At 44.1% G+C, this 15,319-nt stretch overlaps 3 protein-coding genes across 3 annotated transcripts in view; all 3 read right to left on the bottom strand.

The window, feature by feature from the left end:
• The window catches only part of LOC306747679 (collagen alpha-3(VI) chain-like), a 143,096-nt gene that overhangs the window by 54,892 nt on the left and 72,885 nt on the right, over window positions 1-15,319 (bottom strand).
• LOC306747390 (collagen alpha-3(VI) chain-like) lies at window positions 5,452-9,633 on the bottom strand (the record flags this gene model as incomplete). Its single annotated transcript, XM_079230450.1, has 4 exons — window positions 5,452-6,059; window positions 7,122-7,695; window positions 8,791-9,383; window positions 9,615-9,633. The coding sequence occupies 4 exons, from the start codon at window positions 9,631-9,633 to the stop codon at window positions 5,452-5,454; spliced, it is 1,794 nt and encodes a 597-aa protein (XP_079086576.1).
• LOC306747389 (collagen alpha-3(VI) chain-like) lies at window positions 10,439-13,892 on the bottom strand (the record flags this gene model as incomplete). The annotated part of the gene is made up of 4 exons (XM_079230449.1): window positions 10,439-11,046; window positions 11,278-11,351; window positions 12,941-13,014; window positions 13,773-13,892. The coding sequence occupies 4 exons, from the start codon at window positions 13,890-13,892 to the stop codon at window positions 10,439-10,441; spliced, it is 876 nt and encodes a 291-aa protein (XP_079086575.1).

Here is a 15,319-nt window from a genome sequence, read left to right as displayed (position 1 = left end):
TGTGTCTCAGCCCTCTTACCGAATCCACAATATCTTCTTTTGTGGTGTATGTATTCAAATAGAAATTGACCTCTGAATCTCTGCTGTATTGTACTACAGAGACGCGATCATTGCTTTCTCCCACATTGAGTTTCTCCACCACTTTCTCAACAAAATCACGCATAGCAGGGAAGCCATTCCTTGTACTATCAGAACCATCCAGAAGGAAAACAATATCCTTTTTGGGAGTATCAACTGAGAAAGACAGGAAGACAACGAATATAAACCATTGCGAAAGGCACGATTTTGTATTACCAATAAAGTCATAAACTGTTTTCTGAAAAACACAAACATTGCCTTCTCTAATTTTTTACAGTAAATAAAAACGCCACAACATTGAGCTAAACAGGTTTTTGACTTGATCAATTCCCTCAATTGTAGGGGAAACTAGTCAGCTAGCATTTCAGGCCGTCAAGAGGCTGGTTTACATACCAGGTACAGTTGGTGCTTCTGGGGTGACGTCAATAACCACAGCCTCCAAGGAGGACTGAAGTTGCTGTTGGATACGTTGAAGGTCAGTGAAATCAGACACAGCGAAAGCAGAATTGCCATCGTGGGATATCTTCTGCAGTTCTCTGCTATCAGAACCCTTTGTTCCAATTGCAAAGGTCAAGACACCCAGCTGTTTGAGAGCAGCGGCTGATTCATCAACACTGTCAGAAGACCGGCCACCACTTAGCAATATCAGGACCTGTGGAACTCCTTCCAGCCGCCTGCTTCCAGCAGAGGCTGTGAAGACATTATCCCTCAAGTACTGGAGAGCTGCTCCAGTGTTGAGGGGTCTTCCGCCTTTGTGCCTCAAACCTCTGACAATGTCAAGGATCTCGACTTTGGTCGCGTATGTGTTCAAATAGAACTGGACAGCTGGATCTCTGCTGTACTGAACGACTGAGACACGGTCTTTGTTGTCATCCACACTGAGTCTCTCTACTACTCTTTGGACAAAGTCCTGCATAGCTGAGAATCCAGTTCTAGTACCATCTGATCCATCCAACAAGAACACAACATCTCTTCCTTTTGGCTGTGTCACCACTGGGGAACATATAATTCAAGACATATTTAGGTTCATGTGTCAAACATTTACCATACGAAAGTCAGATGATAAAAATTAATCCCATTTTTTGTAATTTACTTGATTAATCCAGGCTCAACTTTTTGGGGTTAAATTGCACTGGCTAACCTAAATTTAGAGAAATACACTTTGATACAGTTCAATGTGCATACTACCATGATCTTAAAATGCAAATTCAGTCACATTCTTACCCGTCTTTGTTGGTGTCATGGGTGTGGTGCTCACTAGTGCTGTGCTCATTAGCGAGGAGAGCTGTTCTTGGACACTGGGGAGGTCAGTGAACTCAGACACGGATAGAGTGTAATTAGGATCCTGGGTTATTTTCCGCAGCTCTCCACTGTCAGAGCTCCTTGTTCCAATGCCAATGACAACGATGCCCTGCTGTTTGAGAACAGAGGCTGGAGTATCTACATTGTCAAAAGACCTTCCACCATTTAGCAGGATCAATATCTGTGGAACACCTTGCAGGTGCCTACTCCCGGCGGAGTTTGTAAAGACGTTGTCTCTGACGTATTGGAGGGCGGCCCCGGTGTTGAGGGGTCTTCCTCCTCTGTGTCTCAGCCCTCTTACCGAATCCACAATATCTTCTTTTGTGGTGTATGTATTCAAATAGAAATTGACCTCTGAATCTCTGCTGTATTGTACTACAGAGACGCGATCATTGCTTTCTCCCACATTGAGTTTCTCCACCACTTTCTCAACAAAATCACGCATAGCAGGGAAGCCATTCCTTGTACTATCAGAACCATCCAGAAGGAAAACAATATCCTTTTTGGGAGTATCAACTGAGAAAGACAGGAAGACAACGAATATAAACCATTGCGAAAGGCACGATTTTGTATTACCAATAAAGTCATAAACTGTTTTCTGAAAAACACAAACATTGCCTTCTCTAATTTTTTACAGTAAATAAAAACGCCACAACATTGAGCTAAACAGGTTTTTGACTTGATCAATTCCCTCAATTGTAGGGGAAACTAGTCAGCTAGCATTTCAGGCCGTCAAGAGGCTGGTTTACATACCAGGTACAGTTGGTGCTTCTGGGGTGACGTCAATAACCACAGCCTCCAAGGAGGACTGAAGTTGCTGTTGGATACGTTGAAGGTCAGTGAAATCAGACACAGCGAAAGCAGAATTGCCATCGTGGGATATCTTCTGCAGTTCTCTGCTATCAGAACCCTTTGTTCCAATTGCAAAGGTCAAGACACCCAGCTGTTTGAGAGCAGCGGCTGATTCATCAACACTGTCAGAAGACCGGCCACCACTTAGCAATATCAGGACCTGTGGAACTCCTTCCAGCCGCCTGCTTCCAGCAGAGGCTGTGAAGACATTATCCCTCAAGTACTGGAGAGCTGCTCCAGTGTTGAGGGGTCTTCCGCCTTTGTGCCTCAAACCTCTGACAATGTCAAGGATCTCGACTTTGGTCGCGTATGTGTTCAAATAGAACTGGACAGCTGGATCTCTGCTGTACTGAACGACTGAGACACGGTCTTTGTTGTCATCCACACTGAGTCTCTCTACTACTCTTTGGACAAAGTCCTGCATAGCTGAGAATCCAGTTCTAGTACCATCTGATCCATCCAACAAGAACACAACATCTCTTCCTTTTGGCTGTGTCACCACTGGGGAACATATAATTCAAGACATATTTAGGTTCATGTGTCAAACATTTACCATACGAAAGTCAGATGATAAAAATTAATCCCATTTTTTGTAATTTACTTGATTAATCCAGGCTCAACTTTTTGGGGTTAAATTGCACTGGCTAACCTAAATTTAGAGAAATACACTTTGATACAGTTCAATGTGCATACTACCATGATCTTAAAATGCAAATTCAGTCACATTCTTACCCGTCTTTGTTGGTGTCATGGGTGTGGTGCTCACTAGTGCTGTGCTCATTAGCGAGGAGAGCTGTTCTTGGACACTGGGGAGGTCAGTGAACTCAGACACGGATAGAGTGTAATTAGGATCCTGGGTTATTTTCCGCAGCTCTCCACTGTCAGAGCTCCTTGTTCCAATGCCAATGACAACGATGCCCTGCTGTTTGAGAACAGAGGCTGGAGTATCTACATTGTCAAAAGACCTTCCACCATTTAGCAGGATCAATATCTGTGGAACACCTTGCAGGTGCCTACTCCCGGCGGAGTTTGTAAAGACGTTGTCTCTGACGTATTGGAGGGCGGCCCCGGTGTTGAGGGGTCTTCCTCCTCTGTGTCTCAGCCCTCTTACCGAATCCACAATATCTTCTTTTGTGGTGTATGTATTCAAATAGAAATTGACCTCTGAATCTCTGCTGTATTGTACTACAGAGACGCGATCATTGCTTTCTCCCACATTGAGTTTCTCCACCACTTTCTCAACAAAATCACGCATAGCAGGGAAGCCATTCCTTGTACTATCAGAACCATCCAGAAGGAAAACAACATCCTTTTTGGGAGTATCAACTGAGGAAGACAGGAAGACAACAAATATAAACCATTGCGAAAGGCACGATTGTGTGTTACCAATAAAGTCATAAACTGTTTTCTGAAAAACACAAACATTGCCTTCTCTAATTTTTTACAGTAAATAAAAACGCCACAACATTGAGCTAAACAGGTTTTTGACTTGATCAATTTCCCTCAATTGTAGGGGAAACTAGTCAGCTAGCATTTCAGGCCGTCAAGAGGCTGGTTTACATACCAGGTACAGTTGGTGCTTCTGGGGTGACGTCAATAACCACAGCCTCCAAGGAGGACTGAAGTTGCTGTTGGATACGTTGAAGGTCAGTGAAATCAGACACAGCGAAAGCAGAATTGCCATCGTGGGATATCTTCTGCAGTTCTCTGCTATCAGAACCCTTTGTTCCAATTGCAAAGGTCAAGACACCCAGCTGTTTGAGAGCAGCGGCTGATTCATCAACACTGTCAGAAGACCGGCCACCACTTAGCAATATCAGGACCTGTGGAACTCCTTCCAGCCGCCTGCTTCCAGCAGAGGCTGTGAAGACATTATCCCTCAAGTACTGGAGAGCTGCTCCAGTGTTGAGGGGTCTTCCGCCTTTGTGCCTCAAACCTCTGACAATGTCAAGGATCTCGACTTTGGTCGCGTATGTGTTCAAATAGAACTGGACAGCTGGATCTCTGCTGTACTGAACGACTGAGACACGGTCTTTGTTGTCATCCACACTGAGTCTCTCTACTACTCTTTGGACAAAGTCCTGCATAGCTGAGAATCCAGTTCTAGTACCATCTGATCCATCCAACAAGAACACAACATCTCTTCCTTTTGGCTGTGTCACCACTGGGGAACATATAATTCAAGACATATTTAGGTTCATGTGTCAAACATTTACCATACGAAAGTCAGATGATAAAAATGAATCCCATTTTTTGTAATTTACTTGATTAATCCAGGCTCAACTTTTTGGGGTTAAATTGCACTGGCTAACCTAAATTTAGAGAAATACACTTTGATACAGTTCAATTTGCATACTACCATGATCTTAAAATGCAAATTCAGTCACATTCTTACCCGTCTTTGTTGGTGCCATGGGTGTGGTGCTCACTAGTGCTGTGCTCATTAGCGAGGAGAGCTGTTCTTGGACACTGGGGAGGTCAGTGAACTCAGACACGGATAGAGTGTGATTAGGATCCTGGGTTATTTTCCGCAGCTCTCCACTGTCAGAGCTCCTTGTTCCAATGCCAAAGACAACGATGCCCTGCTGTTTGAGAACAGAGGCTGGAGTATCTACATTGTCAAAAGACCTTCCACCATTTAGCAGGATCAATATCTGTGGAACACCTTGCAGGTGCCTACTCCCGGCGGAGTTTGTAAAGACGTTGTCTCTGACGTATTGGAGGGCGGCCCCGGTGTTGAGGGGTCTTCCTCCTCTGTGTCTCAGCCCTCTAACCGAATCCACAATATCTCCTTTTGTGGTGTATGTATTCAAATAGAAATTGACCTCTGAATCTCTGCTGTATTGTACTACAGAGACGCGATCATTGCTTTCTCCCACATTGAGTTTCTCCACCACTTTCTCAACAAAATCACGCATAGCAGGGAAGCCATTCCTTGTACTATCAGAACCATCCAGAAGGAAAACAACATCCTTTTTGGGAGTATTAACTGAGAAAGACAGGAAGACAACAAATATAAACCATTGCGAAAGGCACGATTGTGTATTACCAATGAAGTCATAAACTGTTTTCTGAAAAACACAAACATTGCCTTCTCTAATTTTTTACAGTAAATAAAAACGCCACAACATTGAGCTAAACAGGTTTTTGACTTGATCAATTTCCCTCAATTGTAGGGGAAACTAGTCAGCTAGCATTTCAGGCCGTCAAGAGGCTGGTTTACATACCAGGTACAGTTGGTGCTTCTGGGGTGACGTCAATAACCACAGCCTCCAAGGAGGACTGAAGTTGCTGTTGGATACGTTGAAGGTCAGTGAAATCAGACACAGCGAAAGCAGAATTGCCATCGTGGGATATCTTCTGCAGTTCTCTGCTATCAGAACCCTTTGTTCCAATTGCAAAGGTCAAGACACCCAGCTGTTTGAGAGCAGCGGCTGATTCATCAACACTGTCAGAAGACCGGCCACCACTTAGCAATATCAGGACCTGTGGAACTCCTTCCAGCCGCCTGCTTCCAGCAGAGGCTGTGAAGACATTATCCCTCAAGTACTGGAGAGCTGCTCCAGTGTTGAGGGGTCTTCCGCCTTTGTGCCTCAAACCTCTGACAATGTCAAGGATCTCGACTTTGGTCGCGTATGTGTTCAAATAGAACTGGACAGCTGGATCTCTGCTGTACTGAACGACTGAGACACGGTCTTTGTTGTCATCCACACTGAGTCTCTCTACTACTCTTTGGACAAAGTCCTGCATAGCTGAGAATCCAGTTCTAGTACCATCTGATCCATCCAACAAGAACACAACATCTCTTCCTTTTGGCTGTGTCACCACTGGGGAACATATAATTCAAGACATATTTAGGTTCATGTGTCAAACATTTACCATACGAAAGTCAGATGATAAAAATGAATCCCATTTTTTGTAATTTACTTGATTAATCCAGGCTCAACTTTTTGGGGTTAAATTGCACTGGCTAACCTAAATTTAGAGAAATACACTTTGATACAGTTCAATTTGCATACTACCATGATCTTAAAATGCAAATTCAGTCACATTCTTACCCGTCTTTGTTGGTGTCATGGGTGTGGTGCTCACTAGTGCTGTGCTCATTAGCGAGGAGAGCTGTTCTTGGACACTGGGGAGGTCAGTGAACTCAGACACGGATAGAGTGTAATTAGGATCCTGGGTTATTTTCCGCAGCTCTCCACTGTCAGAGCTCCTTGTTCCAATGCCAATGACAACGATGCCCTGCTGTTTGAGAACAGAGGCTGGAGTATCTACATTGTCAAAAGACCTTCCACCATTTAGCAGGATCAATATCTGTGGAACACCTTGCAGGTGCCTACTCCCGGCGGAGTTTGTAAAGACGTTGTCTCTGACGTATTGGAGGGCGGCCCCGGTGTTGAGGGGTCTTCCTCCTCTGTGTCTCAGCCCTCTTACCGAATCCACAATATCTTCTTTTGTGGTGTATGTATTCAAATAGAAATTGACCTCTGAATCTCTGCTGTATTGTACTACAGAGACGCGATCATTGCTTTCTCCCACATTGAGTTTCTCCACCACTTTCTCAACAAAATCACGCATAGCAGGGAAGCCATTCCTTGTACTATCAGAACCATCCAGAAGGAAAACAATATCCTTTTTGGGAGTATCAACTGAGAAAGACAGGAAGACAACGAATATAAACCATTGCGAAAGGCACGATTTTGTATTACCAATAAAGTCATAAACTGTTTTCTGAAAAACACAAACATTGCCTTCTCTAATTTTTTACAGTAAATAAAAACGCCACAACATTGAGCTAAACAGGTTTTTGACTTGATCAATTCCCTCAATTGTAGGGGAAACTAGTCAGCTAGCATTTCAGGCCGTCAAGAGGCTGGTTTACATACCAGGTACAGTTGGTGCTTCTGGGGTGACGTCAATAACCACAGCCTCCAAGGAGGACTGAAGTTGCTGTTGGATACGTTGAAGATCAGTGAAATCAGACACAGCGAAAGCAGAATTGCCATCGTGGGATATCTTCTGCAGTTCTCTGCTATCAGAACCCTTTGTTCCAATTGCAAAGGTCAAGACACCCAGCTGTTTGAGAGCAGCGGCTGATTCATCAACACTGTCAGAAGACCGGCCACCACTTAGCAATATCAGGACCTGTGGAACTCCTTCCAGCCGCCTGCTTCCAGCAGAGGCTGTGAAGACATTATCCCTCAAGTACTGGAGAGCTGCTCCAGTGTTGAGGGGTCTTCCGCCTTTGTGCCTCAAACCTCTGACAATGTCAAGGATCTCGACTTTGGTCGCGTATGTGTTCAAATAGAACTGGACAGCTGGATCTCTGCTGTACTGAACGACTGAGACACGGTCTTTGTTGTCATCCACACTGAGTCTCTCTACTACTCTTTGGACAAAGTCCTGCATAGCTGAGAATCCAGTTCTAGTACCATCTGATCCATCCAACAAGAACACAACATCTCTTCCTTTTGGCTGTGTCACCACTGGGGAACATATAATTCAAGACATATTTAGGTTCATGTGTCAAACATTTACCATACGAAAGTCAGATGATAAAAATGAATCCCATTTTTTTTAATTTACTTGATTAATCCAGGCTCAACTTTTTGGGGTTAAATTGCACTGGCTAACCTAAATTTAGAGAAATACACTTTGATACAGTTCAATTTGCATACTACCATGATCTTAAAATGCAAATTCAGTCACATTCTTACCCGTCTTTGTTGGTGTCATGGGTGTGGTGCTCACTAGTGCTGTGCTCATTAGCGAGGAGAGCTGTTCTTGGACACTGGGGAGGTCAGTGAACTCAGACACGGATAGAGTGTAATTAGGATCCTGGGTTATTTTCCGCAGCTCTCCACTGTCAGAGCTCCTTGTTCCAATGCCAATGACAACGATGCCCTGCTGTTTGAGAACAGAGGCTGGAGTATCTACATTGTCAAAAGACCTTCCACCATTTAGCAGGATCAATATCTGTGGAACACCTTGCAGGTGCCTACTCCCGGCGGAGTTTGTAAAGACGTTGTCTCTGACGTATTGGAGGGCGGCCCCGGTGTTGAGGGGTCTTCCTCCTCTGTGTCTCAGCCCTCTTACCGAATCCACAATATCTTCTTTTGTGGTGTATGTATTCAAATAGAAATTGACCTCTGAATCTCTGCTGTATTGTACTACAGAGACGCGATCATTGCTTTCTCCCACATTGAGTTTCTCCACCACTTTCTCAACAAAATCACGCATAGCAGGGAAGCCATTCCTTGTACTATCAGAACCATCCAGAAGGAAAACAATATCCTTTTTGGGAGTATCAACTGAGAAAGACAGGAAGACAACGAATATAAACCATTGCGAAAGGCACGATTTTGTATTACCAATAAAGTCATAAACTGTTTTCTGAAAAACACAAACATTGCCTTCTCTAATTTTTTACAGTAAATAAAAACGCCACAACATTGAGCTAAACAGGTTTTTGACTTGATCAATTCCCTCAATTGTAGGGGAAACTAGTCAGCTAGCATTTCAGGCCGTCAAGAGGCTGGTTTACATACCAGGTACAGTTGGTGCTTCTGGGGTGACGTCAATAACCACAGCCTCCAAGGAGGACTGAAGTTGCTGTTGGATACGTTGAAGGTCAGTGAAATCAGACACAGCGAAAGCAGAATTGCTATCGTGGGATATCTTCTGCAGTTCTCTGCTATCAGAACCCTTTGTTCCAATTGCAAAGGTCAAGACACCCAGCTGTTTGAGAGCAGCGGCTGATTCATCAACACTGTCAGAAGACCGGCCACCACTTAGCAATATCAGGACCTGTGGAACTCCTTCCAGCCGCCTGCTTCCAGCAGAGGCTGTGAAGACATTATCCCTCAAGTACTGGAGAGCTGCTCCAGTGTTGAGGGGTCTTCCGCCTTTGTGCCTCAAACCTCTGACAATGTCAAGGATCTCGACTTTGGTCGCGTATGTGTTCAAATAGAACTGGACAGCTGGATCTCTGCTGTACTGAACGACTGAGACACGGTCTTTGTTGTCATCCACACTGAGTCTCTCTACTACTCTTTGGACAAAGTCCTGCATAGCTGAGAATCCAGTTCTAGTACCATCTGATCCATCCAACAAGAACACAACATCTCTTCCTTTTGGCTGTGTCACCACTGGGGAACATATAATTCAAGACATATTTAGGTTCATGTGTCAAACATTTACCATACGAAAGTCAGATGATAAAAATTAATCCCATTTTTTGTAATTTACTTGATTAATCCAGGCTCAACTTTTTGGGGTTAAATTGCACTGGCTAACCTAAATTTAGAGAAATACACTTTGATACAGTTCAATGTGCATACTACCATGATCTTAAAATGCAAATTCAGTCACATTCTTACCCGTCTTTGTTGGTGTCATGGGTGTGGTGCTCACTAGTGCTGTGCTCATTAGCGAGGAGAGCTGTTCTTGGACACTGGGGAGGTCAGTGAACTCAGACACGGATAGAGTGTAATTAGGATCCTGGGTTATTTTCCGCAGCTCTCCACTGTCAGAGCTCCTTGTTCCAATGCCAATGACAACGATGCCCTGCTGTTTGAGAACAGAGGCTGGAGTATCTACATTGTCAAAAGACCTTCCACCATTTAGCAGGATCAATATCTGTGGAACACCTTGCAGGTGCCTACTCCCGGCGGAGTTTGTAAAGACGTTGTCTCTGACGTATTGGAGGGCGGCCCCGGTGTTGAGGGGTCTTCCTCCTCTGTGTCTCAGCCCTCTTACCGAATCCACAATATCTTCTTTTGTGGTGTATGTATTCAAATAGAAATTGACCTCTGAATCTCTGCTGTATTGTACTACAGAGACGCGATCATTGCTTTCTCCCACATTGAGTTTCTCCACCACTTTCTCAACAAAATCACGCATAGCAGGGAAGCCATTCCTTGTACTATCAGAACCATCCAGAAGGAAAACAACATCCTTTTTGGGAGTATCAACTGAGGAAGACAGGAAGACAACAAATATAAACCATTGCGAAAGGCACGATTGTGTATTACCAATAAAGTCATAAACTGTTTTCTGAAAAACACAAACATTGCCTTCTCTAATTTTTTACAGTAAATAAAAACGCCACAACATTGAGCTAAACAGGTTTTTGACTTGATCAATTTCCCTCAATTGTAGGGGAAACTAGTCAGCTAGCATTTCAGGCCGTCAAGAGGCTGGTTTACATACCAGGTACAGTTGGTGCTTCTGGGGTGACGTCAATAACCACAGCCTCCAAGGAGGACTGAAGTTGCTGTTGGATACGTTGAAGGTCAGTGAAATCAGACACAGCGAAAGCAGAATTGCCATCGTGGGATATCTTCTGCAGTTCTCTGCTATCAGAACCCTTTGTTCCAATTGCAAAGGTCAAGACACCCAGCTGTTTGAGAGCAGCGGCTGATTCATCAACACTGTCAGAAGACCGGCCACCACTTAGCAATATCAGGACCTGTGGAACTCCTTCCAGCCGCCTGCTTCCAGCAGAGGCTGTGAAGACATTATCCCTCAAGTACTGGAGAGCTGCTCCAGTGTTGAGGGGTCTTCCGCCTTTGTGCCTCAAACCTCTGACAATGTCAAGGATCTCGACTTTGGTCGCGTATGTGTTCAAATAGAACTGGACAGCTGGATCTCTGCTGTACTGAACGACTGAGACACGGTCTTTGTTGTCATCCACACTGAGTCTCTCTACTACTCTTTGGACAAAGTCCTGCATAGCTGAGAATCCAGTTCTAGTACCATCTGATCCATCCAACAAGAACACAACATCTCTTCCTTTTGGCTGTGTCACCACTGGGGAACATATAATTCAAGACATATTTAGGTTCATGTGTCAAACATTTACCATACGAAAGTCAGATGATAAAAATGAATCCCATTTTTTGTAATTTACTTGATTAATCCAGGCTCAACTTTTTGGGGTTAAATTGCACTGGCTAACCTAAATTTAGAGAAATACACTTTGATACAGTTCAATTTGCATACTACCATGATCTTAAAATGCAAATTCAGTCACATTCTTACCCGTCTTTGTTGGTGTCATGGGTGTGGTGCTCACTAGTGCTGTGCTCATTAGCGAGGAGAGCTGTTCTTGGACACTGGGGAGGTCAGTGAACTCAGACACGGATAGAGTGTAATTAGGATCCTGGGTTATTTTCCGCAGCTCTCCACTGTCAGAGCTCCTTGTTCCAATGCCAATGACAACGATGCCCTGCTGTTTGAGAACAGAGGCTGGAGTATCTACATTGTCAAAAGACCTTCCACCATTTAGCAGGATCAATATCTGTGGAACACCTTGCAGGTGCCTACTCCCGGCGGAGTTTGTAAAGACGTTGTCTCTGACGTATTGGAGGGCGGCCCCGGTGTTGAGGGGTCTTCCTCCTCTGTGTCTCAGCCCTCTTACCGAATCCACAATATCTTCTTTTGTGGTGTATGTATTCAAATAGAAATTGACCTCTGAATCTCTGCTGTATTGTACTACAGAGACGCGATCATTGCTTTCTCCCACATTGAGTTTCTCCACCACTTTCTCAACAAAATCACGCATAGCAGGGAAGCCATTCCTTGTACTATCAGAACCATCCAGAAGGAAAACAACATCCTTTTTGGGAGTATCAACTGAGGAAGACAGGAAGACAACAAATATAAACCATTGCGAAAGGCACGATTGTGTATTACCAATAAAGTCATAAACTGTTTTCTGAAAAACACAAACATTGCCTTCTCTAATTTTTTACAGTAAATAAAAACGCCACAACATTGAGCTAAACAGGTTTTTGACTTGATCAATTTCCCTCAATTGTAGGGGAAACTAGTCAGCTAGCATTTCAGGCCGTCAAGAGGCTGGTTTACATACCAGGTACAGTTGGTGCTTCTGGGGTGACGTCAATAACCACAGCCTCCAAGGAGGACTGAAGTTGCTGTTGGATACGTTGAAGGTCAGTGAAATCAGACACAGCGAAAGCAGAATTGCCATCGTGGGATATCTTCTGCAGTTCTCTGCTATCAGAACCCTTTGTTCCAATTGCAAAGGTCAAGACACCCAGCTGTTTGAGAGCAGCGGCTGATTCATCAACACTGTCAGAAGACCGGCCACCACTTAGCAATATCAGGACCTGTGGAACTCCTTCCAGCCGCCTGCTTCCAGCAGAGGCTGTGAAGACATTATCCCTCAAGTACTGGAGAGCTGCTCCAGTGTTGAGGGGTCTTCCGCCTTTGTGCCTCAAACCTCTGACAATGTCAAGGATCTCGACTTTGGTCGCGTATGTGTTCAAATAGAACTGGACAGCTGGATCTCTGCTGTACTGAACGACTGAGACACGGTCTTTGTTGTCATCCACACTGAGTCTCTCTACTACTCTTTGGACAAAGTCCTGCATAGCTGAGAATCCAGTTCTAGTACCATCTGATCCATCCAACAAGAACACAACATCTCTTCCTTTTGGCTGTGTCACCACTGGGGAACATATAATTCAAGACATATTTAGGTTCATGTGTCAAACATTTACCATACGAAAGTCAGATGATAAAAATGAATCCCATTTTTTGTAATTTACTTGATTAATCCAGGCTCAACTTTTTGGGGTTAAATTGCACTGGCTAACCTAAATTTAGAGAAATACACTTTGATACAGTTCAATTTGCATACTACCATGATCTTAAAATGCAAATTCAGTCACATTCTTACCCGTCTTTGTTGGTGTCATGGGTGTGGTGCTCACTAGTGCTGTGCTCATTAGCGAGGAGAGCTGTTCTTGGACACTGGGGAGGTCAGTGAACTCAGACACGGATAGAGTGTAATTAGGATCCTGGGTTATTTTCCGCAGCTCTCCACTGTCAGAGCTCCTTGTTCCAATGCCAATGACAACGATGCCCTGCTGTTTGAGAACAGAGGCTGGAGTATCTACATTGTCAAAAGACCTTCCACCATTTAGCAGGATCAATATCTGTGGAACACCTTGCAGGTGCCTACTCCCGGCGGAGTTTGTAAAGACGTTGTCTCTGACGTATTGGAGGGCGGCCCCGGTGTTGAGGGGTCTTCCTCCTCTGTGTCTCAGCCCTCTTACCGAATCCACAATATCTTCTTTTGTGGTGTATGTATTCAAATAGAAATTGACCTCTGAATCTCTGCTGTATTGTACTACAGAGACGCGATCATTGCTTTCTCCCACATTGAGTTTCTCCACCACTTTCTCAACAAAATCACGCATAGCAGGGAAGCCATTCCTTGTACTATCAGAACCATCCAGAAGGAAAACAACATCCTTTTTGGGAGTATCAACTGAGGAAGACAGGAAGACAACAAATATAAACCATTGCGAAAGGCACGATTGTGTATTACCAATAAAGTCATAAACTGTTTTCTGAAAAACACAAACATTGCCTTCTCTAATTTTTTACAGTAAATAAAAACGCCACAACATTGAGCTAAACAGGTTTTTGACTTGATCAATTTCCCTCAATTGTAGGGGAAACTAGTCAGCTAGCATTTCAGGCCGTCAAGAGGCTGGTTTACATACCAGGTACAGTTGGTGCTTCTGGGGTGACGTCAATAACCACAGCCTCCAAGGAGGACTGAAGTTGCTGTTGGATACGTTGAAGGTCAGTGAAATCAGACACAGCGAAAGCAGAATTGCCATCGTGGGATATCTTCTGCAGTTCTCTGCTATCAGAACCCTTTGTTCCAATTGCAAAGGTCAAGACACCCAGCTGTTTGAGAGCAGCGGCTGATTCATCAACACTGTCAGAAGACCGGCCACCACTTAGCAATATCAGGACCTGTGGAACTCCTTCCAGCCGCCTGCTTCCAGCAGAGGCTGTGAAGACATTATCCCTCAAGTACTGGAGAGCTGCTCCAGTGTTGAGGGGTCTTCCGCCTTTGTGCCTCAAACCTCTGACAATGTCAAGGATCTCGACTTTGGTCGCGTATGTGTTCAAATAGAACTGGACAGCTGGATCTCTGCTGTACTGAACGACTGAGACACGGTCTTTGTTGTCATCCACACTGAGTCTCTCTACTACTCTTTGGACAAAGTCCTGCATAGCTGAGAATCCAGTTCTAGTACCATCTGATCCATCCAACAAGAACACAACATCTCTTCCTTTTGGCTGTGTCACCACTGGGGAACATATAATTCAAGACATATTTAGGTTCATGTGTCAAACATTTACCATACGAAAGTCAGATGATAAAAATTAATCCCATTTTTTGTAATTTACTTGATTAATCCAGGCTCAACTTTTTGGGGTTAAATTGCACTGGCTAACCTAAATTTAGAGAAATACACTTTGATACAGTTCAATTTGCATACTACCATGATCTTAAAATGCAAATTCAGTCACATTCTTACCCGTCTTTGTTGGTGTCATGGGTGTGGTGCTCACTAGTGCTGTGCTCATTAGCGAGGAGAGCTGTTCTTGGACACTGGGGAGGTCAGTGAACTCAGACACGGATAGAGTGTAATTAGGATCCTGGGTTATTTTCCGCAGCTCTCCACTGTCAGAGCTCCTTGTTCCAATGCCAATGACAACGATGCCCTGCTGTTTGAGAACAGAGGCTGGAGTATCTACATTGTCAAAAGACCTTCCACCATTTAGCAGGATCAATATCTGTGGAACACCTTGCAGGTGCCTACTCCCGGCGGAGTTTGTAAAGACGTTGTCCCTGACGTATTGGAGGGCGGCCCCGGTGTTGAGGGGTCTTCCTCCTCTGTGTTTTAGCCCTCTTACCGAATCCACAATATCTTCTTTTGTGGTGTATGTATTCAAATAGAAATTGACCTCTGAATCTCTGCTGTATTGTACTACAGAGACGCGATCATTGCTTTCTCCCACATTGAGTTTCTCCACCACTTTCTCAACAAAATCACGCATAGCAGGGAAGCCATTCCTTGTACTATCAGAACCATCCAGAAGGAAAACAACATCCTTTTTGGGAGTATCAACTGAGAAAGACAGGAAGACAACAAATATAAACCATTGCGAAAGGCACGATTGTGTATTACCAATAAAGTCATAAACTGTTTTCTGAAAAACACAAACATTGCCTTCTCTAATTTTTTACAGT

Source organism: Taurulus bubalis (genome assembly GCF_910589615.1).
Source record: "Taurulus bubalis genome assembly, chromosome: 15".
NCBI classification, from domain to species: domain Eukaryota; kingdom Metazoa; phylum Chordata; class Actinopteri; order Perciformes; family Cottidae; genus Taurulus; species Taurulus bubalis.
This window is presented reverse-complemented; position numbering and strand designations above follow the sequence as displayed.